This window comes from Cupressus sempervirens, chromosome 2 (genome assembly GCF_028749045.1).
Source record: "Cupressus sempervirens isolate cs-2001-9-10 chromosome 2, ASM2874904v1, whole genome shotgun sequence".
In the NCBI taxonomy this organism is placed as follows: Eukaryota; Viridiplantae; Streptophyta; class Pinopsida; order Cupressales; family Cupressaceae; genus Cupressus; species Cupressus sempervirens.
In genome coordinates this window covers 573,849,628-573,874,968 of record NC_143119.1, presented here as the reverse complement: position 1 = coordinate 573,874,968, position 25,341 = coordinate 573,849,628, and the positions used below count along the sequence as shown (strand labels likewise).

Sequence of the window (25,341 nt, the reverse complement as noted above, 5' to 3'; positions counted from 1 at the left end):
AAGGCCGTCATTTCCATTTGACCAGATATTCTTCATATATCCCGTTTCTTGTGCTTCTGCGAACACGACTGTCCAGTATATCTTCAATCTCCTTTGTAGCTGAAGTATTTGCTAGACCTCATCTTCAACACCTCTTTCATGGTACTTTGTCAGATTTGAAACATTAAATATTGGTGAAATATTCAGTTCATTACACATCTCTACTTCATAGGAAGTTTTTGAATCATGCTTCTTCAATACTTTGCATGGTCCAAACTTCTTCATCTTCAACTTATTATATGTTTCCACCAAAAAATGCTCCTTTCTCCAATGAATCGTGACTTCATCCCCAACTTGAGATTCAAATGCCTCCTTTTCTCATCTGCCTTAGCCTTGTACTATGTATTCATCTTAGTAATGTGCTTCTTCACTTCCTTGTGAATGGTCTTCAAGTGCTTTGCAAAATCTTTAGCTTAAACACTACTTGTCTGCCCTTTGTCCAACTTCCTTAATTCAGAAGCATTTCTAGGACTACTTCCATATGCTATCTAAAATGGTGATTTACCAATGCTCCTATTGACATAATTATGTAAACAAATTCTATCTATGGTAAAATCAAATCCCATCCCTTTGGCTTATCTCCAACCCAACATCACAACAAATTTTCCAAACTCCTATTCACTACTTTTGTTTGTCCATTAGTCTGTGGATGATGCGATGATCCAACAAACTTGGTGTCTCGATCTGAAACTATGCTCTTTAGTAGACCATGTAGTCATCACTTCTTTGAAAAACAATTCTGCCACATGAACAACGTCATTAGTCTTCTTGCATGGAATGAAATGTGCCATCTTTGAAAGCCTGACAACTGCCATGAAAAATGAACCATGCCTTCGCTGAGTCCTTGGTAAACCAAGAACAAAGTCCATACTAATATCCTCCCATGGCTTCTCTGGTACAAGTAATGGATCATCCAACCCTATAGTTTGCTTTGCTCCTTTTGCCATCTGGATCTTGTTGCAACTGTGGCTAGTAATAATTCTCACTAACCAGAGCAATAGTTTTATTTTGACCAAAATGTCTAGCCAACCCTCCGCTATGTTTCTCCTTGATGAGATTCTCCCTTGTAGAATGGTTCGGAATGCACAATTGACTCCCTTTGAATATCATACCATCCTGGAAGATGAAATCCAACCACACAATTTTGTCTAGAGTAACGGGTTATCTACAAGCTTTACCAAAATCAGGATGCTTTGGATACAAATTCTTGAGTTTCTTGAACCCAACAACCTCAGTCTGCATCTTTGTCAACATTATTTGTCTCTTGCTAAGAGCATCTGCAACCTTGTTAGATTTCCCATTTCTTTGTTTCAAAACAAATATGTAACTTTGCAAAAACTCAACCTTTTTCAAATGCATCTGATTCAACTTTCCTTTACTGTTCAAATATTGCAAAGCTTGATGATAAATTTACAAAACAATCTCTTTAAGTAGAAGGTAATGTCTCCACTTCTTCAATCCCTAAACTATAGCATAAAACCCCTGATCATAAATATAATATTTTTTCTTGGAATCATTTATCTTCCCGTCGATGTAAGCAACAAGTCTACCTTCTTGGCTGAAAATAGCTCCTATTGTAGTGTACTAGCATCCAGTCTACTTGAAACACCTTATTAACATTTGGAAGTGCTAAAATGGGCTGTTCTGTAACTTTCTATTGTAACAATTCAAAACTCTTATTTGCTCTTGTAGTTCACTTAAGTTCCTTATCCCCTCTTATTGTTTCAGTGAATGGTCCACAAACACTACTAAAACTCTTGATAAACATTCTATAAAAGGTAACCAAACCATGAAAAGATCTTATCTCAATTACACTTTTGGAGTAGGCCACGAGTATAGCCTTCACCTTCTCTGAGTCCATTTTTAGACCTTCTGAAATTACAACTTCCAAGTATACTAACTCCTTCACAAAGCTGCACTTCTTCAGATTAATCAACAATTTTTCTTCTCTTAGCCTTTAAAAGACCCTACAAATATGCATTATATGCTCTTCTAATGTCTTACTGAAGATCAAAATATCGTCTATGTAAACAATGACGAACTTATCCAAAAATTCTTTCAATACCTCATTCATGAGTTGCATGAATGTGCTCGGTGCATTGGCTAGCCCAAATGGCATGACTAACCCACTCATACAAGCCCTCCTTTGTCTTGAAGGCAGTCTTCCTTTCATCTCCTTCTCTGATCCAAATCTACTGATATGCACTTTTCAGATCTATCTTTGTGAAACACATTGACCCCTTCAAATAGTTCATAATTTCATCCATCCTTGGCAAGGGAAATGTGCACTTGATAGTGTTGATGTTTAGCTTCTGTCAGATAAACCTATATATATATATATATATATATATATATATATATATATATATATATATATATATATATAAGTTTATTGTTATATGAGAGAAACATGTATGTGTGTGTGTGTGTATAACAATGATTAAATGATATTATATTAATTATCAAATTAACGAATAAACATGTGGGACATGTCTCTTCTTATCCTTTTCTCATTATATATAAGAGAGAGAGCTGCCTTTGGAAAATATACACCTTGAAGGCTTTCTCATTATCATTACTTTTGTAGCGATCTTTCTTGAAAACTGACAGATAGTGATCATGTTGATGGCTTCAGAATTTGTACACATTTTCCATTCCCCAATTTTCTCTAGTGCTAATGCTACAAGTACAACACATGGACTCATAGTCTTGAATCAACCCTTTCCTTAACAACTCCTGCACCTGTCTATTCAACTCTTCATTTTTTGCTGGTGTTATTCTATGTGCTACCTTATTTGTCAAAGTAGCTCTTGGAATCAAGTCCTTTTGGTGACTAATCTTTCTCACAGGTGGCAACCCATCATACACATTATCAAATACTATATCCTTAAACTCATCCAACAAATCTACAACTTTTGCATGTACATCTTCTACTTCCTCTATACTAGATTTTGGAATTAAAGCAAGACATATGCTCATGCCTCTTACCCTTTAGGAACTTTCTTCCATCAACTAAATATATTCTAACATTGCTACCTACCTCTTCTTTTATGCCCTTCAATGGCTTTAGCTTATGTGTCACTCCATCCTTTGTCAAGGAATAGGCATTAGCACAACCATTGTGTACAACACACTTGTCAAATTGCAACAACCTTCACAACAACATATGACATGTGCCCATGGGCATGATGTCACATGGTACCTCATCATGGTAGCTCCCAATCTTGAACTTTACCGGGCACTGTTCATTGACCATGACCTTGTGGTCGTCTTGCACGAAGGCAATCCAGTATAGACATGGGTGTCTCTTTCTTGAGCTTAAACTTTGTGACCATTTTCTTTGGCACAAAATTGTTTGTGCTCCAACTATCGATAATCACATCAAAACACTTATCCTCACGCTTGCACCTAGTACAAAATAAGCTCCTTTGTTCGGGTCCTTTCTCATCTCTCAGCAAGATTCTTTTGTTAACTAGGATTTCTTCTCTTTCACCATCTTCAAAATTTGATGACTTGACATTTTCATCAACATGTGCAACTCGTGCATTGCTTTCTAGTCTTCTATCTATCCTTGGTGTTGAGGATGTTCATATGCTCTAACCTTCTTCACCACAAGGGAAACAAGTTCCACGAAAATCTCCTTTCTCAGGTTTTTTCCCTCTTCCTCTTCCTCTCTAATCCCTTTTATTTTGATCACAAAAACGATTGATATTGTTCCCCCTTTGATTCTAACTGTTGCTTGTCTAATCATTCTTTTTATGATCTTCATTTTGGCCTCCATAAAATTGTCCACTAGATCTTCCACCGAGACCTCTTCCACTTTGCTTACTTATAAACTTTTTATTTAGTTTTTCTTCTACCCTTAAGGCAAACTGGTGTGCCTCTTCAATACTGGTCATTCTAACTAGACTCAACTTCTCCTAGATACTTGGCTTCAACCCTTTGAGGTAACAAACAACTTTCTCCTTATCAGCTTCGGCATGGCATGTTCTGATTGAGACTCGATAGAACTCTTTTGTATACTTTTGAACATATTTTCCAACCCTTGCTTTTTCTTTAGCAAATGAAACTCATAATTGACGAGAATGAATTGTCGCTTCAATTTATCCACCATCCAATCCCATCTTTCGATTTTCTTCTTTCTTCTTCTATTTTGCTTCAATTGAATCTCCTGTCACCAAATTTTTGCATGACCCTTCAGTTTGGCCTTCAAAAACTTGATCCTATTAGGATCTTCAATATCGTCATACTCAAAATATTCTTTTAATTCATTGATCCGGTCAATCGATTCCTCTGGGTTAAGATTCCCAAAAATGTGGGAACTTCAATCTGAGGTCTATTTCTAGGAAATGATCGTGAAAAACTTATTCTCCTCAAGATCCCTAGCAACTTTTGCTCCTTGTTCAACTTGCTCTTCTTCTTTGAATTTATCCTCCTCTACGAATCTTCTCTTGCGATGCTTGCACTTGTCTCTGTAGGGCTCTAAAACCGTTAGGTATCACACCACGATCCCTTCATGGAGGTATTTTTGCGCTTTTCGCCCAAACCCACCACAATGATCCTGGTGCAAACTACTTCACAGTCAACGATCTATCTGCACACTCACGAACTGCTATAATACCACTTGATGAAGGGTGCTCCCCTTAATAACACAAACACATAACAAAAATAGAGAAACAACAACAATTTGCGAGAACTGAAAATTGACTTCTTAATATCTTCAAAAGTATGAAATTACAAATTTAAAAAATAATACATGCAAAGCCATATAGGCAATTATCTTACAATATTTTGTAATCTAGAACCACCACCAACATTCTAGAATTGTCGTAGACAACCCTACAAGCCTTCTTTGTATAGGCAATTTTCCACCACCCAAGAAGGTTCTAGAAATTTAGCTATAGATCCTAAGGCCGACCTATTGATGATTGGCAGCTTTAGTTGGATAAACTATGAGACTAAAGTGCAGATATATATATGTGTGTGTGGGTGTGTGTGTGTGAGATATAATATAATCTATATATTTATTAAATAATATATTATTATGTGACATATTATTTGTTATTATATTAATATCTAATTATCGAATAGATATGTCCCATGCAAGGACGTGCCTCTTCATAGTCTTTGCTCATTATAAATTAGAGATTGCTGCCATTTGGAACATATATACCAAAACATGGCAGTGCTATTATATTTGCAATGATTCATGAAAACTAACATGGTATGAGAGCCAAACTGCAAATGAAAGTTAAAAATAGGATTTGGAAATATGCTAATGAATGCAAAGGGGGAGAATCACAATCAATATAAAATAGAAACAAAGAGAAGAAACAAGAAACATCAAACCCACACATGCAAAGTTGTTAACTCAACATTTCTGTATGAGAACTAGTTAGGCTATTCAGTCATCAAGGATATTTTGAGAGGTTGAAATTAAGAGCGTCGAGTAGTGAATAAGGGTGGATGGGTGATGCAGGAGCATCCTAGGGAAGTCAACAATCTTGTATGTAGGGGCTTTGTGCTTGAGTTTATGGAGTTATGATTTGCGTGGTTGGGGATCTATTCGAGGCATATTGGGGAACCTTTCCTTAAGTGCATGTGATGTTTGGAGTCATCGTCTTGGAGTTGGAGCCATTGTAGTGGTTGCTGGTAATGTGTTCCTATTTACTGGCAGAGCTTTGGAGATTGTATTCATGAGCTTTGATCCATGGGAGTTGGTATGTGTGCTCTTGGATTTGGATTGTTGGATGGCACGTGGACCTATGTCTAAGCGTGCGTATTCTTATGTAGTCTTATGAGTTAGTTATGCATTGAAAACTTGGGGCCTATCCTAAGTATTTAATTTATGTTATGTATTTAATGTTTGTAGCCAAGCAAACTTATGGCTTGAGGGTATATTTAATTTGAGTGTTTATTTAATGTCTATTATGCTAGGTCGACTTATGGCTTGGTTTAGTATAAGTAGAGGGTCTTGTGGAGTCTAGAGCATTATTGTCATTCAACATGGAGGAGTAGGTGAGAGGAGCGAAGTATAGCAGAGCTAGTCGCTAAGTGTGGCTTGGGAAACAAGAAGGCTGCTTGGTGGCTTGCGAGCATGACTTCAGACTCTTCTTGGAGTTCTCTACTAGGTTGTGGATGTGGGCTAGCTAGTGGTTTGGATCTTGCGAGATCTTGTTGAACTTTTATTTTGATTGTTGATATATTTGGCCGTAACCCGGAAGGCCTTATAGTTGGCCATGTTGGATGAAAATCTTATTACGAGAATTGACATTGTGTGGATCTAAATCTCTGTGTTATTGTGTATATTCCACTGTGTGGTTGTTTGCTGGGGGCTAGGACATCTCCTTTGGGGATTCTTCTGCCTTGCACTGCGTCAATGGGCTCCAATCATCCTTGAATAATTCACTTTAAGTAGCGTTGCATGCTTTGAGCAACAAACAATACATATTGTCAGATATTACCGGGAGAAAAGTATCGAACTAGGAATACATAGAAGGCTTCATTTTCTATTTCTCAGCCAATGATGGTATGGTTTGATGAATTCCTCAATTAGGAATCAATCTAAGATCAAGACATTGTGTATGGAACATATCCTAGTTTGGAACGTTGATCGTCTAAGTGGATAGTTGCTGTGAATTTACAATCATATTCTTGCAATTGTTGAGGATACTTTTGATCATAAGTCAAATCTCCCAAAGTGGACAATGTTAGCACAACGTGTTAGAAATTGTCCTAGCCGCTTGGGAGTCAATGTGGTATGCAATCAAATAGGGCTTCAACTAGATCGTAAGGGACATATTAAGGGAATACCTCAAGTCCCGACCGATTCATATGGTAGGTATACGTGGGAGATAGTGTATCCAAAATGGTAGAACGTGGAGCCAAGCTTCATCGACGACAAAACAGATAACACTTGAAAAGAAAAGAAAAATGGGCAAAACGCATGGGATGATTATCCTCATCCAATTGCAAGGGAAGATGTAAAGAACAAAGCCCGAAGATATAATGCTATACCAAGGTGGCATGCCTCTTATAATAACGATAGTCATCGTTTGGAAGTCTACGTGGATCAAACTTCATTCTCTATGGATTTGCGACCATAATGATGTTGTCTCTATACATGTATTGGCATACTAATAGCAGAGTATTAATGGTGGCTACAGTGGGCATATGAGGACAAAAAAGGGTGAGCAACTACAAATGCCATAGTTGCGAGTGGGACCCACTTCTCAAGCCAATGAGAGCCATCATGTGGAGTAAGGTCATTGATATGCCAAGATTTAATAACTTGCCACGTGTTTAGGACATTAGACATTTTTGTGGAAGGATTAGAGAGACCATCATATGAAGTCATTTGTCAATGCCTAAATTACATAGGAGGAAGAGACCCCTTAAGAAGTGGTACCTGATTCTAGAAAGCTAGGTACGATGTTTAATATGCTATTTAAATATAATGAACTGTGCTATTTAAATACTTTTGATATTATCATCATATATATTTCAAGTTTCTTGTATCATTAATATGTTAATATATTAGATAGATATTTAAATATGAAAACATAAGTATATGAAAATGTAATGGAATATATGCATATATGTTCAATGTATATATTAAATTAGATACTTATTACATAGGAATAATGGGGATCATTCTTAAAGCAAGATAAGGAGGAATGTAGTTAGTTTATAATTATTGACTTTTTTTTGGAAAGACCTTATATTGAGTATTATATTAGTCTCTCTCTTACTTCTATATTCAGCACGTACTATAAGAGCTATTTGCCTTGATCTTTTCCTCCAATAATGTTCTTGCAGGAAAAGGGAGATTGATATCAGACTCAGAGGGAGTTTGACATTTCTTAAAAGGCAACTTTGGTAGAGGAGCTCAGATGATTGATTTTTAGAGGGAGTTCAAAAGTCCTTGTCTATGGCTGTATGACGTTAATGGGTCTATCCCCTATATACATCATGAGGAAGTGACGACTTCCAAATGATTATCATTTGTATTTGTAAAAGTTATTGAAAGGTGACGATCTTACAATAACTTAATTTTCTATTATGATGGATATCTTACGATGTCTATGTAGATCATGATAGATTATAATTTGCATGGTCGATGTTTATATGGTATGCATTGTAAGAATGCATGTGCATATACCTTGTAAACATTTTAAATACAAGGTGAATGTTATGCAAATTGATGTTTTGAAGGCCATTACACAAAGTACTTGGTGAATATCATGCGACTTGATGTCAGGAGGCCATTACTCATAGTACTTGGTGAATATCTTGTATCTCGACATTCTAGAGACCATTACTCAAAGAGTATTTGGTGAATATCATATGTTGATATTATGGAGGCCAATACTCATGATAGCAAATGTGATATCAGACTTTATTGATTAATTGGTGAATAACATATGTTGATGTTCTGCAGGGCATTACTCAAAGTATTTGGTGAACATCATATGTTGATATTCCAGAGGCCAATACTCATGATATCAAAATGTTACTACGAGTATTTGGTGAATATCATATGTTGATATTGCGGAGGTCAATACTCAGATATCAAAATGGTGAATATCTTTTGATCAAAGATATCCTTAAAATTTACCATTCCTAATATTACCAAAGGTGTAATATTTGTTTTGTGTTTATCCTTCCTAACTAAGAGAGGGAGTGTTGATGTTTGGTAGCTTCAATTGGATAAACTATGATACTAAAGTGCAGATATATATATATACACACACACATACACTAATCTAATAATATGTTTTATGTGAGATATATTTTTAAAAATTATATTAATAGCTAATTATCGAATAGACATGTCCCATGAAGGGACATTTACTTTCATAGCCTTTGCTCATTATAAATTAGAGGTTGCTACCATTTGGAACACATATACCAAAATATGACAGTGCAAATACATTTGCAACAATCCGAGAAAACCAACACGAACAACCCTAAATTATTATTATTTTTCATATTTTTTAACGTTAGAGTAGGTCCCAAATAACTTTCAGAATTCAAAAAGAAATTTCGAAGGAATTTCATTTTCTTTGGCTTAGGTAACACAACTTCTGGAGACCATAACTCATGAATCATTGCTCTGGTTGGCTATTAAACGACATAACCTGATCTAGAACGCTTAATTTGTGCAAACTCCAGCCAATCGAAGTTCGACCACTTATCAAAGTCTCTAAAGCCTTCAAAATTGAGTTCAAAGTTTTTATACCCCATTGCCAATACCAAAGTTTGTCAATAGCTCCACAAATACAGTAGTTATTGCAATTAAACTTTACTGGCAGACTGATATATCTAATAAAATGAATCTCCATGGATGAAATCAAAACATTCTGAGCTTGAGTGACCAACTTACGGAAAATAGTTTGCTTCCAAAAATAACTACTCTGCATTAAAATAACCCTTACTAAAAATACAAAACAAAAATATTTTTGGGTGATGCAAGATTGCACTTACACCCAGGATGCCCTTGCATCATATTATTTGGTTATTTTTATTATAAAATCTTATTTCGATTAGGATATCACACCTTATGCCCAAAATTATTTGCTTGCATAACAAGTTCCATGAAAGATATTAACCATTGCCTTTTCTTCCTGACGATTCTCACTTTGATTTTTGCAATCTTCTGAAATTTTCTATCTTATAATCAATTGCCTTATGACCATAATTCTTGCAGTTGTGACAACCATTGAAACTAAAATAGTTGTAAGTATTAGGTTGTCTTACTAGAGATTTCTTGCATGATGTGTCTTGTTTTTGGATCTAGCTTGATGTTTCACCATTTTTATTATTGTCTGTTACCTTTGCTTTCCCTTTTCTGCTCTTATTTAAGCATTCACCGATATGCTCTGAGCACACTTTTCCCTTGTCATCCTTTTGTCGTAAGAGTAACCGATCCAAGATAGCACAATTCTTACATACCCTAGACTTTAGTTTTCCAATTCACTTTCCAATCTTTCATTTTGTTCAAAAGCCTTTTTGATCATCATCTTGAAACCATCTTCAACTTGTTTCCATTCCTCCATAGCCACATCCAAATTATAACAAGCTAATCGGTCATCATTTAGGTTATTCCTTACCTTAGTCTTTCCATCAATAGATTACTCATGACTTTCTTTATTGTCTTCAATCTCCTTTGAAATGCCAGGTTGTGGTTCCAGATCCACATCAATGTCTTCTCGATGTTTCAGTTTCTGTAGTTCTTGTTGTAGTTCTGTAATTCTTTCTTTAGATTCCTTCAGATTTTGATTCACTTCCTTATGTCTTATCATGAATTTTCTGATTTGATCTTTGAGCTTTGTAATATATTTGTTAACATCTCTCAAATTTTCCTTGAGTTCCCCATTATTTGATTTGGTACTTTTTATGTTGCTCATCACAGCTTTCTAATCTTCATCCGAATAATATTCTCCAACCATATGTTCAACCTTCCAAGATCTCCCTCATTGGTTAGGCTTTGTTACCAAGGGACCAAGCTCTAATACCAATTGTTGAACATGCCAAATAATTGAGAGAGGGTGAATTAGTTATTCTATAATGTCCCTTGACAATATCCATTTATTTTTGTATTTGAATATTTATTCTACCATGACCACTCATCTAGATTAATAGGAGTCTATTATTAACTAGATCTTTTGATTGAATTTCCCCTCATTCTAATGTAATCCTTGGTGTATTCCTCCTCCCATTTCCTCCCAACACTTACATGTTTTCACCCATCTGTCATGACTCTTCATGATTTAATAAATATTTTTGGCAATAAATATTATTTGTTTCTATTTACTATATTTATTTATAAATAAATTGTTCCTTTATTAAGAATTAATATTATATCACATTCAATAATAATGGTCTTTGATTTTTATTATATCTTATGTATTACTATTTTATATTTTAGTTTATTATTTGTTTGACCTTATTATCTATTATCTTAGTAATATATTAGTATTTATTTTTTAACGATTGTTATATCATGAAATATATTAGTTTAATTATATTTATTTACATAATGAACTTATAAGACAATTTATATACAGTTATCTACTCCAATAATTTAATATGTAATAATATATGATCTATTTGTATATTTATTAAAATAATCATTATGTATTTTTCTTTTATTTATCTATTTATCTATGTTATCATAATTAGCAGTCATGACAATCCACCCTTCCTCAAATTGCTTGTCCTCAAGCAATGACCATTTAATATACAAGGTGTAGATTAGGATGCAAGAATCCATAAAGCATGCATGGCGTACATACCTTGATGCATGAAGACATGAAATGTGCACAAAATAAATACACGAGTTCTTGCAATCACGAGCATACATGAGGAAGACACATAAATGCATGAAGACACGAAGTAGACATGAAGCAAACACTTTAATGCACGAAGACATGAAGCAGGCACAAAGTAGACATTATATACTTATCCTAATCTTCGTTATACTTTTGATTATGAACCTTGCAACCACAATATGAACATCAATACTTACACATATAATCTTTAAGGAAAGAAAATAGATTCATGATAAGTTAGTCCAAGTCAATCCCATACTAAGCTCAAGAGCGGAACTTTGGTCCCTTTGGCCCAGGTGGTAGGTGCTAGGCATCCACATGAGGTGGTCTACTTAGTGGGATGCTTGTTTCTATTTTTGTTTCATATCTTATCTAAAAGGTTACCTGAGCATCTGTCTCGTAGTTAGCACTACTAAGTTGTTCTAGTGGTACTCCCTTTTGTAGACTCCGTAGGAAAGCTTCTTGCATTAGAGTACGTTAAGTTGTCTTTCCTTAACTAGTACTACAATAGGGTGTCCTAGCCGTTCTCCCTTTATGACAAATTAGTAGGATGCTTTCTTAGCATTTCTCCTCTAACTATTTTTGTGATAGTGTGCCCTTACAATTCTCCTTTAATTATAGATTGCATAGGAAAGGTATTTGCAATATCCCTTACCATATTTCCCTTAACTAGGACTATAGTAGGGTGCCCTAGCCATTCTCCCTTTATCACAACTAGTAGGGTGCTTTCTTAGCATTTCTCCCCTAACAATTTTTGTGATAGGATGCCCTTGCGATTCTCCCTTAATTGTAGACTCCATAGGAAAGCCATTTATATTAGGGTTCCTTTATTCTGTTTTAATAAGTTTATTATGATTATTTTAATATATACCACTGTAATGTCCCCACTTGCAATCTCCTAAGATTAGGGGACTAGTCACTTAAATTTGTGTGATTTGGATTTATGATACCACTTCTATGAAAATTCTGATCAATATGTGATCTTTGATGGGGTCTTTGTATAAATATGGTTTGTTGTATTTAAACTTTGTCATTGTAATGTGAAGGTATTATTTTACTATTCTTGATGTAACTCTATGATTGGCGTGAATGATCTTTTCATCTAGAATACTTATCTAATCTTCTTGTGAGATGGCAATATGTTCCCAATAAGCCAATATCTATTTGATATGCTCGATTTAACTTATCCAATATGAGGGGATACTCGTATTAGCCTTATTAGATTTTCTAACTATATATACGCATGTCTAATATACTGACTTGGGACTTATCATCTCAAATTCAAAGGGTTGCTCCTCCTCTTAAGCGAATTCCGAAAGGGTGTTGAGTAGAAATGAGCATTTAATGCTTTTTACTTTTTTAATATTTTATCAATATTCCTCACTGTAATCTATATGAAATTTTGAACTTCCCTCTTAGCGGTGGATTATTTCTCTATATGGGAATATTTGCTTCAAATGAAATTGGTATAAATTACCATTCGGAAATTCCCTTTCGTAAGTCTTGTTCATTGATCTCTGATTAGACATAGAATTAAGTTATATTTGTCATTTACTTATTTGTAATTCCTTATTTATGTTTAGAATCTTTAGTGATTGTTTGATTTTGACTTAAGTAGTAGCTTCAACTCCATGCATATATATGTGGCTTGCCTTCTTTCATGTTGTGGGTGATAGAAGAAACGAGTTGCTGGACCTTTTCGACTATATGCCATGAAGTCTTCACGCGTCTTGTAATACTAATATGTCTTGGGTCATACGATTACTGGATAGTCTCACAATTAATAAAAATTTCTTAATTTTATGTTCAATAAATCTTCTCCTCAGTTCTCAATGATTGACTGGTTTTTTCTAAGTGACTGTATATTCCAGATTACTGACTGTATCTTTTCAGTCATTGATGATTTCTATTCTAAGCATCAAACTTAAATATGAGAAATATGGTACCACACTAGTTACATTATGAATATGGGTCACACATGAGATATACATTGTTTATCACAACCATTGACACTGTTGAAGCGCCACAATGAAGACCAAAAGTTGGAGATCCAAGAGACTTCAATACAATTGATGAAGTCAGGGATCGCTGCTTGCTGTGGCCAAAGCACCAAGACAAAAACTGATAATCTGCATAAGTTTCCAGTTATGAAAAGGATATTTGAGTGAACATATTGTAGTTGCAACAATCACTAACAACAACGAGTGTATCAGTGGAGCTGAGTACACACACACAACAAAAACCAATAACAAAGATATTTGAATTTTGGGACATTCTTGTATATACCCAAGACTTTTACTAGACTGTTGTTACCAACTTAACACATAATACCAACAATTCTGGAACTTGTCACCAAACAACCAATACCGTTAGGGTGCCGGTATGGATGTTTTGACATCAATGTTAATCAATGCCAGTCACAAGCCAAGTCTAACATGGATCTATCTCTTGGGTAATCAATTCATCACATAGCCCACGAGAGACAAGAATGTCCAACTAGGACCAAATCCATCTGTTGGGTAATTAATTCATCACATAGCCCACAAGAGGCAAGAACATCCAAGTAGGACAAGATCCATTTCTTGGGGTAATCAATTCATTACTTAGCCGACAAGAGGCAGGAATGTCCAATATAATGGCTTGTTTCTAAAATAGGATTTAATATTAAATAATAATACAAATTTTAAATAGAAAGTAAAAATAAAAATAAAAATATAATTTAAATTAAATGTAACATAAATAAAATATAAATGGTCAAAGAATGTGAATTAGAGATTTCTATATTTCATTGATCATCAAATCTATGAACTTATAGAGTTCAATTATATATAATCCACAAGTCCTAGGATCGAAACTTGTCTCTGATACTAATTATCATGCCCACTTTTGACCAAGCAAAACACAACAATTTTTTTATACTTGAGTATGTAGTAATAACATTGGTCAACCTCACCAAGTGGAATAACATACATGCAATATTGTCATTCATCAAAATAAGATGTTAAACTTGGGTAAGGATATAATATTAGACATAGGGTGGTCATCCTTGCAATGTGTCATGAAAAAGAAGAGAAGATTATAGTATTCCAAGGAGGATACTCTAGGGTTTAATCATGAGAAGACTACTATTAGACTTTGATCAAAACTACATTTTGTTGACTATTGATTACAACGGACTTATTTAATTTTTGTTGATGAATCATTAGTTCACTATTCATGAATCAACTTCACCTAACTTTAGAATAGAGATCTCAAATACTCAACAAGATCTACCACAATAAATAAAGATAACCTTAATACTGTGGTCTCCTCTACATCGTCAAAATGGGAATGTAAAACTTTATGACATGGAGTTTGTAAGTGTTACAATAGAATACAAAATTACAAATATTTCCTTGTTTACTTATTCCCATAATTTGAATAAATAGACATTTGTGTAACAATGTACTGATATTGTTAAGGTATTATCGCTGCAAATGTGATAGCACTGCATGTGATTTATATTTTTTCCAAGGGCAATGATCTCTCTAGTATTTATATTGTGGATGAAACAGAGAGAGACACATCCCCTCATGAGACATGTCTAGTCAGTAACACAAGCTATTTTTTTTTTTGATTTGTAATTATTAGACAATTGTTAGTTATATATTTTTATTATATATATATATGCACACACACATATATACATATATACATATATACATATGTACATAATGTATGTATACATTAATTGTCTAATGATTACTAATTAGAATGATTAACTAGTAATTATAACAATGTACCTCATGGTTTAATCAATCCGATTGAAGCTAAAACATTAACACTCCCTGTTAGCTAGGGAGGATTGTTATAAAATCAACACGCTTTTACCTCAAGTAATACACAGAGATGTCATATCAATATGATATTCTTAGAAATGGCGTGTATAGGGATATCGACATATACCCACCAAATTAGATTGTATCTTTCAATCATCATAAATATCATTCAACAAAGAATATTAACCATATGATATTCATCATACTCATGTTTTCTTGTTATGTGCACTGGGAAACATTACTATAGGAAAATTGTTCAACAATGCAAAATTATAAATTGTTCAACAATATTATATTCAACTGTGGCATCAAGTCCCATGATGCGCACATATCACTCTATGAAACTTACCATAGGAACGTTAAAATCATGGCTTGTCCGGGAAATCAAATCCACCATGATATATCTATACAATACAACTTATAGATATCTAAGCGACAACATCTATCTCTCAGTTGATATTGAGCTACAAGATATAATCTATCATGATCTACATAGATATCAACCATATGACATCCATTGTTATAGAACGTTAGACTATTGTATAAGATCATCACCTTACTATAGTAATAATAAACAAACATCAATGAAAGATTGTCACCTTCCATGATGTTTCTACAAAGTCATGTAGTAACTCACATGACATCCACCATGAATATTTGTAGAGGGTGGAACAAAAGTTTTCACCTCAAACAATTCTCTCATAGAGAAGGATGTGTTATAGCACATCTCAGGGAATCACTGATGCTATTTCAAACTTCACTTTGGCAGAAGGCTTGAAGAAAATATTGGTTGTTAGATCTTCGCTGATGTACTTTGAATGAATAGCATTCCAAGTATCCTTATATATTTTGGGCTTTTGCATTAAGGCCTTTTAGTCTTCACATATGGAACTTCATCTCATGAATCATAGTCCTCTGATTGCTATTGTTAATTGATTATTGGAGAATTCATCTTGATATGATCAAGATCCCCAAAAGTTAGCTTAAACATATCCTCTATTTGCTCCCTTTGTCATGAAAGTATACCTCTTTGTCCAAGGTTGTCTCTAATGAAATGTCAGGCTCCCTCTTGGTATAGAAGGATACTCAAGATCTCAATCATCAAAGGTATTCGCTTCAAGAGCCTCAATTTAGCTAGCATGATCATCACACAACTAATGAATCCTGGATCAAAACTTCTTTGGGGCTACTGCCATAAGATTGAGTCGTGCACAATATTTGGTAGCATGCCTAATGTACCATTTTTCTATTCTTGCAAGAACATCCCTGCAGACAAAGGAATATATCAAGGCAAATGACTCTTATAGTACGTATAGAAATACAAATAAGAGAGAAACTACAGTGAGTAGATGAATGTAATACTTGAGGATAATAAGCACTTATATGTACATCAACATCCTTCATACAAGTTGCTCCAATGAAGATCCATATGCATTAAATCAGAAGATGCCTCCATATAAGCATTTGTCAAACAATGGGAATGGAACATAAGTAGTTATGCCCCCCACAATATGAAATTCCCACTCTTGTATTGTTGAACAATTTTGGATCATATCAAATATGGCAAACTTCTTTCTTCGATATGATGTCCTTCTCATAATACATGCATGGTGAACAGTTATAAATAGACTGTCCTTAGGATTATTATGGTCTCAACTTAGATCTACCCCTTGCAGATTCATATCGCCCTTCATGCTTCTAGTATACCTTAATGTGGAAAGTATCCACGGTGCTCGATTTCTTCCAAACTCCAACACAAAGTCATCTCTTATCACTCAAAAGTCCCATTTGAGGTACAAATAATTTGGATTGTGATCTCTACCGTAATGTGACAATACAAGATGTGGCCCTTTAAATACAATCAATGTTCTCTCTCAAATATTGAATATGGATCCACCGTGAAAAAGACTTTGCAACATGAGGTCCGAAGTGGTGGCTTCAACTCTTTTGGTGGCATAGAAGATAACTACTTTATTAGTGAGATTAAAATTCTCCTCTAGCATCGTGTTGCACTACAACTCATTGTGCTAAGGTTTGAGATTGACAACTCAAAGTATTGTATTGTGTTGCTAGGAGGTCTGAGCTCAATATCTGTAGCTTGGCTTCAAAATGGTTTTTGTGTGAGCTCAACATCCCTCCAATATTGTGGGATAAAAAGAACCACAATAGTCTTACAAAAACTTGTAGGAGAAATAATGACTACCATATCTGAAAGATATTTCGTTGCCCTCATTCTTTCATCATTGTTTGCTTATACGAGTCCACTGGTTGCAACATCCTCTAGAACCAAATTACACTATTGCTTTCTCCATAGTGTTCAATCTATGTCGCACATTGACAAGGAAGTTCGTATCATTATATTCTTAGTATTTTAGCCTTTATTTTTGTTTGGTTACATACATATATCTTATTTCTTTCTTCCATATTTCTCCCCATTTCTCCATGATGTTCACTGTACGTGTTATATACTCATTTCTCCCCCATTGTAATTCTGCTACCGTCAATATGAATTATTATATATTGTATTTATAACATTCCCTTAGTCACAAGCTATTGGTTGGATAATTTATCTTGCGGTCACTTTATCTCTTCGTTCCATTCTAGAATCATATGCTTTTTAATCCCTCCCAAATATGGACTAGTACCTCTGTTGTGCAGAAGACGAGACATCAAAACCAGGCAGGCCCAATTGTTGAACATTTTTGACAGCTGTAGCATTTTTTGTTTCAACGAGTTCAACATGTGAACCGATGCAATGGTGTTTGGATGATAAAGAAGAAGAAGGGATATTCCATAAATCTGAATTAGTGAGGCAATGTTGAGGCGTTTCATCATCCAAGGGTATTGCCATTGGCTGACTTTTGTGTACAACTATGAATTTATCAGCAAAAGCAGATCTTTTAACGAGCAATGCAACCCTGTAATTAGTCATTCTAAGCCCCTTCTTGAAATTCATTTTGAATTTGTGTTTGCAAACACAAGTTCATTTTTCATGTGATGGTTGTCACTAGCCCAATTTGTGTTTGCAAATGCATTTTTAATGCTTTTGCGATTTTCAAACTTTTTCTTCCAAAACCTGCTTTTCCTTTGATTTCATTGCTATGTTTCATTTTTTAATTTCTCCTCTTCAATTCCACTCAATTCCCTTCCTTATTTCTGTGTCAAACATAATATTTGTTGCAATGTCAATCTGATACTCTTAATATAATAGATTACCATCCCCAACACATAATATTTTCCTCGAAACTTAGATCGATAAACCTTCAATATTGGGCTTAATATGATACTCACCATATTGACTCTTTGACATATAAAATCTCATATGTCGAACAATAGCCATACTGTCTAGTTAATATTGCTCCATCCAAATTACTTCAAACTCACATAATAGATGTAATATAAACATTTGCAAAATATTACTCAAACCTCACGACTTGCTTTGATACCATGTCAAGGTATCATCGCTGCAAATGTAATACCACTACTTGTGATTTCTGTGTGTTCCAAAGGCAATGATTTCTTTTGTATTTATATTGTAGATGAAACAAGGGAGACATGTCCTTTCATTGGACATGTCTATTTATTAACACATATTGTTTCATTATTTATGATTTTTAATTATTAGACAATTGTTAATTACATGTGTGTGTGTATGTGTATCTATACATACATTAATTGTCTAGTTGTTACTAATCAGAATGATTAACTAGTAATCATAACAATGTATCTCATGGTTAATTCAATCTGACTCATTAATAAATATATTCCGTTTATTTTCTTAACAAATCAAATATAATTGATCTTTAAATTATAAACTTGATTACAACATAGTCTAACATTAATAGATAAAAAAATAAAAATTGACCACTTCTAACTTGTACATACAATAAAATACATAATGGTAACTATAATTCAAAGATAAAATATGTGGATATCTCCTCAGATATCTGAACATACACAGGACATCCAAATATCCTTAAGTGACCGATGTCAGGTTTCTTTCCAGAAAATGCTTCTTTAGGGGCCTTATTGTCCAAATATGAGTGAGGACATCTATTTTGAATATAGACTGCTGTGTTAGATGCTTCAGCCCAGAAAGACATACTCAAGTTTTGATCAAAAAGCATAGCTCTAGCAGCTTCTACAATAGTTCTGTTCTTCCTTTCAGCAACTCCATTTGCTTGAGGATTGTAGGGGACTATGAACTCCCTCTTAATCCTAGCAAGATTGGAGAACTCTTTAAAATTTTTAGAAGTGTACTCTTTCCCATTATTTGTTGTTAGAACTTTAATGTTTTTCCCGAAGGAGTTCTCAGTGATTGTTTTGAGAGTTTGATTTAAGAACTTGAATGTCTTCATCTAAGATTTTCTGTTTTCCCTTAATCATTAATCTCAATTCTTCTTGAAGACAATCTGATCTTAAACGATCTAGTTTTGGGATTTTAGACCTAGCACATATACCTTGTACAAAAGATTCTCAGGAGTTTGAAAGTCCTCCTAATGCTATTAAGGATAATTCCTGATTGTCAATCTCATAACCAAGTGCAAATAATTGATCTTTCAAATCTGTGATTCTCATGAAGAAAACATTTATAGTCTCTCCTTATTCATGCTAACGTTGTTCATTTGCCTTTTAAGAGAAAGTTTTTTGCCTGTATTATTGATTATGAATGCATTTTCAAGAGCTCGAAACATATGATATGCTGTTGTATGTTTTGCCACAATAGGTACTATGTGGTCTTGAACAACATCTACAATTATCTTCATGGCCTTTTCATTTTTTCGATCCATTATGATCTCTTAGGATCATCTTTATGTTCCTCTTTATCCTCTCTTACAAAAGATTCCAATTTGTTTTCTTTTAAGAACATCATTATTTGAAGTTTCCAAGATTCAAAGTTATTAGCACTTGCAAGGTGATGCTCAAATCTCAATATGTTGTCATCTTTGTAGAGAGAATGGATTGTAAATTTAAAGTGAAATCTGATCCTTATAAACTTAATGTGATCTCTCCTGAGCCTTGCTCTAATACCATGTAATGTATAATATAGATTTCTATGAGAGTACTGATAAATGTATGGTTTTTATTTCAGGTTCAATCTTTGCTAATGAAGGACCTGATATGCTGCACAATATATGTAATGATAATGCAAAGATATCGATAGAAGTTTCTTCAACCTTCAATATCTGTATTACCTCCGATTTGCTTACATTAATTGATTTCGATGCTTGCAATATCGGGCGGTAACAACATATATACAAGGGTGGTTGGGTTTATGGGTTAATGGGCATGCATGTTTGCAAATGGAGACATGACCATTCACTGATATACGTGATCAGTGGTTTGATCACACTCGATGTTTAGTTTTAACGAATCTAATTGTTTCAAAGACTTAACAAAGCCCGATGCAAATTGATAATGATCATAATGGAATGCGATCATTACTGAGATCAATCTCAGATATGAACAAAATATATATGCACAGTCGGTTCTATATACATTGATCATCATGAATAATGTAGATTATATTTGTGCATATATACATATCAATATTCAAATCATATATATATATATGTTCTCATATGATCAGAGATTTGTCTTAACTAAAGCTACATGTTTTAACAAATGTTCATCAAGAAAAAGGGGAGATTGGGTAAATAAGGACTTCACCAAAGGCAAGCACGAATGATTTAGGTAAACAAAGATCCCTCAAGCAGACATCCCCAAAATGTGGAAATCGAAGGCAATAAGAAAAAAATATGCGAGCTGAAAGTTAGTTATTGGAAAGTTAGTTGAAGAAAGGAAAAAACAAGGAGTCGAAGGCACAGAGGAAGAAGTGAGTATGGCAGAGGAAGGGGTATTAAGCAACAAGAAAAAAAGGCATGTTGTTGCAAGATCTAGTGACTAAAATCTATTTGGATGATTGCAAAATTCAGCAATGTAAAGATAATCTAAGTGGTTTTTTTTTCATCAAATGTGTTGAATGTTTTGCTCGTAAATAAAGATAACAACAAGAAACAAAATGAAGAACAATAAGACAAAACAATTTATTTCGGGAAAACCCTCCAACTTAAGGGGAAAAAGCCAGCCACACCCAAAAAATCTTTTATAAAATAACAAAGGTCCGAGTACAATGCTTTTCAACTGAAAATAAAACTTGCCACACAAAGCAATCATATATATATATATATATATATATATAGAATTCAGAGACTCTTCATATCATAACTGAAAGTCTCTTCATTTTGAAAATGCGAGTCTCTTCATATTTTCAAACGCATGCCTCTTTGCATGTCACATGTCTCTTCATATGATAAAATGTCAGATATATAGGGTGAGACACATAGCACACCTTTAATGCCACATCGTGCTCACTTGTTTATAAGAAAGATACAAATAAAATATGATGGAAATATCATCATAAATTTCTTCTCTAGTGATAGTATGGCAGAGGAAGTGGTATTAATTAACAAGAAAAAAAAAGGTATGTTGTTGCAAGATCTAGTGCCTAAAATCTATTTTGAAGATGGAAAAATTCAGCAATGTAAAGATAATCTAAGTGGTTTTTTTCATCAAATGTGTTCAATGTTTTGCTCATAAATAAAGATAACGATGACAGAGAAAATGAAGAACAATAAGACAAAACAATTTATCTTGGGAAAACTCTCCAACTTGAGGGGAAAAAGCCAGCCACACCAAAAAATATCTGTTATTAAATAACAAAGGTCCGAGTACAATGCTTTCAAACTGAAAATAAAACTTGCCACACAAAGCAATCATATATATATATATATATATTGAATTGAGAGACTTTTCATAGCATAACCGAAAGTCTCTTCATTTTCAAAATGACAGTCTCTTCATATTTCCAAACACATTCCTCTTTGCATGTCACATGTCTCTTCATATGATAAAATATCAGATATATAGGGTGAGACACATAACACACCTTCAATGCCACATCGTGCTCACTTGGTTATAAGAAAGATACAAATAAATATGATGGAAATATCATCATAAATCTCTTCTCTAGTGATATTAGAGGTAATGATTTCTATCACAGTTATAATCTTCAACACTCCCTCTTAGCAAGAGAGAGATCTTTATTATGGTAGTCACACATAGCTGTAACCAAAAAACGTCAATAACAAATTCTTATCATAGACTTTCTCATGCTAACACTATTCACCATAGCTACTTCTAGAGGGTGACCCATAAATGCATAAGATTAAAGTCATGTAGTCACACACATCACTTCCACCATGCCTACTCATAGAGGATGGATCTACCATGCCTACTCATAGAGGATGGATCTACCATACCTGCTCGTAGTGGGTGGAACAAGGGATTTCACCTCAGACTTCTCCTAGAGAAGAATACATTTCCACCATGTCTACTTGCAGAGGGTGGAATAAGGGCTGCCACCTCATATTCCTCCCAAAGAAAAATGCATCTCCACCATGGCTACTCACTAAAAGAAGGTTGAAGGGCTGGGACCTTTCTTTATGAAAGGAACGCAAATGCATATCATCGATTGGAGGCCTAATTTTGATCCGTGGGCTTGTAAAATAGAAGATAGCTCCTCTTGGTTCCGCTTATACAATCTACCAACAGAGTACTGGGAGGAAGAGATGATTAAAGATATCGGGAGAAGGTTAGGCAAACTGCAGTATCTGGATGATATTTAGGACACTACAATGGGGTCTTACTTCAGGGTATGTGTTGAAATTTCAAACAAAGAAAAATTCCCACAGGAAATGGAACTGATTTCAAAAGTAGGGAAGCATAAGATGAAGGTTTTTAAAGAGGATCTTCTGAAGCAATGTGTCAACTGTAAATCACAGCTGCATGGTAGAGAGAATTGTGTAGAGGCTGTAATGTTAAAGGGTCTCAATGAATACTACAGGATGAAAGTGAGTGCAGAAGAGGCCAGCAGGAACAATTGGAATCAGCTAACTGAGATGGAATTGGAAATGATAGAGTCCCTTTGGCCAAAAAATTGTAATGGCAGCCAAGAAAATCCATTTAACCTGATCAATTGTGAGCAGAATCACTCAGATAGTAAAGCGGAACAGAAGGAAAAAGAACCTCTGATAGAGAATATGGGATATAATGTGGATCAGCTAGAAGCGTTGAACGGGGAAAATCTGTGTGCCCCAGATGAAATAGTAGATAAAAAGGAAATGACGAAGTCCATAAGTGACTCTGAGAGTAGAAGAAGATTTTGAGAACATAGAAGTAGAGGAGATTGGGTCTTTGGAATCAGATACGGATGGAGTTATAAAGATTACCAAGCAGGGATTATGGAAGAAAGAGGGATTGAGCAAATACAATCAGATATAAAAACTCCCAAGATCAGGAAAGCGAAGCAGATGGGACAAAGTTAAGCTAGCTATAGCAGGAAATGCCAAATGTCAGACTAAACTCAGCTAGACCATTTTGAGAATCAGGCGGGAACTATTCCCTCAGTAGGGCCATGAAGATAATTAGCTGGAATGCTAGGGGTTTAAATGCCCCTAGTAAATGGCTCCACTTTAGGCATCAATTTGAAACAAGTAAAGCTGATCTGATTTTAATTCAGGAAACTGAATGGAGTAAAGAGGAGCTAGAGGCAAGAATCTATTGGAATCAGTGGGAGGGTCTTTTTGTGGAGTCTAGGGGTGCTTCAGGAGGAATATGATTAGTCTGTAATCCTCTAAAAGTAAATTGTGCACTTCCAGATAATTTTTTTAACTGGAAGATGGTTAACTGTTGAGATTAAATTTTTTAACTGGAAGATGGTTAACTGTCGAGATTATCACAACAATAAAGCATGGAAAGGTATAAATGTTTCTGGACCGAAACCAACAGTGGCTAAAAGGGAAACTCGGGACAGTATTTCACAAGTTATGTGGAGGTTCAGAAGAGACAAAGTGATAATTGGAAGTGACTTTAATATGACATTAAATAATTCAGAGAAAACAGGGGGATTGAACACCTTTAGTAGGTACAGCAGGATATTCAGGAGTTTGTAGTGTGAATGGACATAGGGAGATTGATGCTCGTAACAAAATGTTCACATGGACGAATAAGAGACAAGGATTCCCACAGATAGCAGAAAATTTAGACAGATATTTCCTGGATGGAAATTGGATTGAGGAATCAGAGGTGATGGAAGCTACAAATAGCAAGGGACAGCTACAAAGGAGCACCATTCGGATTTGAAAAGATGTGGTGACATGATCCTAGCCTTTACGTGCTGCTGCAACAGTGGTGGAAGGAGATCAGATTGAATGAGTCCAAGATGTTTGTGTTTAGCAAGAAAATGACGTCTGTTAAGGAAAAACTGAAGGAGTGGAACAAGAGTCTGTTCGAGAACATATTTGAAGAAAGCACTCACATAGAACAGGAACTAAGAGAACAAAATGAGATGGTTACTAAAAATGGTATGGGAGAGGCAGAATATATAAAAGAAAAAAGCCTCAAATCTGAACAAGTGGAAATAATGGCCAGGGAAGAATGCTACTGGAGGCAAAATCTAAAGAAGTTTGGCTTAATGAAGGGGATAAAAATACAAATTTTCTTCATAATACATCAGCTGCAAGTAGAAGTAGAAACAGAATCAGAGAGCTGATCAGGGAGGATGGTACTAGAGCACAAACAGGGGAAGAAATTAGTCAAGAGGCAGTGAGGTATTTTCAATCACTTTTGAATCAGGAAAATCAGTGTCAAGAGGTAGATAGGGCTGGCATTCTGGATAGTATTCCGGCAGTAATATTAGAGGTTGAGAATAAAGAGCTCCTCAAATTAATTGGAATGGACGAATTAAAGAAGGCAACTTTCCAACTTGGGGTTGATAAGGTCCCAGGGCCTGATGGATTTCCGACTTGTTTCTTTCAAGTGTATTGGCAGATAATAAAGGAGGACTTATTGAGGGCGGTGGAAGAATCAAGAAGGAAAGAAATCATATTACAGGCAGCTGTAAGTATGAAGGATTTTTGTCCTGTACACTAGGCAACACTCTAAAATAATTGCTAAGATAGCTGCAAACAGACTCAAAAGTCTTTGGATAAGTTGATTTCAGAGGAGCAGAGCGGTTTTGCCCTAGGTAAATCCATAGTGGAAGGAATAATAGTTGCTCATGAAGCCATACGCTATGTGAGGAAACTAAG

The 25,341-nt window shown here is 34.7% G+C and overlaps 2 protein-coding genes across 2 annotated transcripts in view; both read left to right on the top strand.

The window, feature by feature from the left end:
- LOC149574732 (uncharacterized) overlaps positions 1–25,341 on the top strand; it is a 169,433-nt gene that overhangs the window by 13,053 nt on the left and 131,039 nt on the right. The window lies entirely within an intron of this gene.
- LOC149574733 (uncharacterized) lies at positions 23,968–25,183 on the top strand. Its single transcript, XM_089815960.1, has 4 exons — positions 23,968–24,064; positions 24,177–24,337; positions 24,441–24,602; positions 24,683–25,183. Exons 1-4 carry the CDS (start codon positions 23,968–23,970, stop codon positions 25,181–25,183), a joined length of 921 nt encoding a protein of 306 aa, XP_089672086.1.

Excerpts from the sequence above, each read along its gene's own strand:
- LOC149574733 (XM_089815960.1), top strand. The coding sequence starts at position 23,968 with ATGGTTAACTGTCGAGATTATCACAACAATAAAGCATGGAAAGGTATA. Across the intron at positions 24,065-24,176 it reads TAAAAGGGAAACTCGGGACA|GTACAGCAGGATATTCAGGA; the intron begins GTATTTCACAAG and ends CACCTTTAGTAG. Across the intron at positions 24,603-24,682 it reads TAAGAGAACAAAATGAGATG|GGAAGAATGCTACTGGAGGC; the intron begins GTTACTAAAAAT and ends AATAATGGCCAG.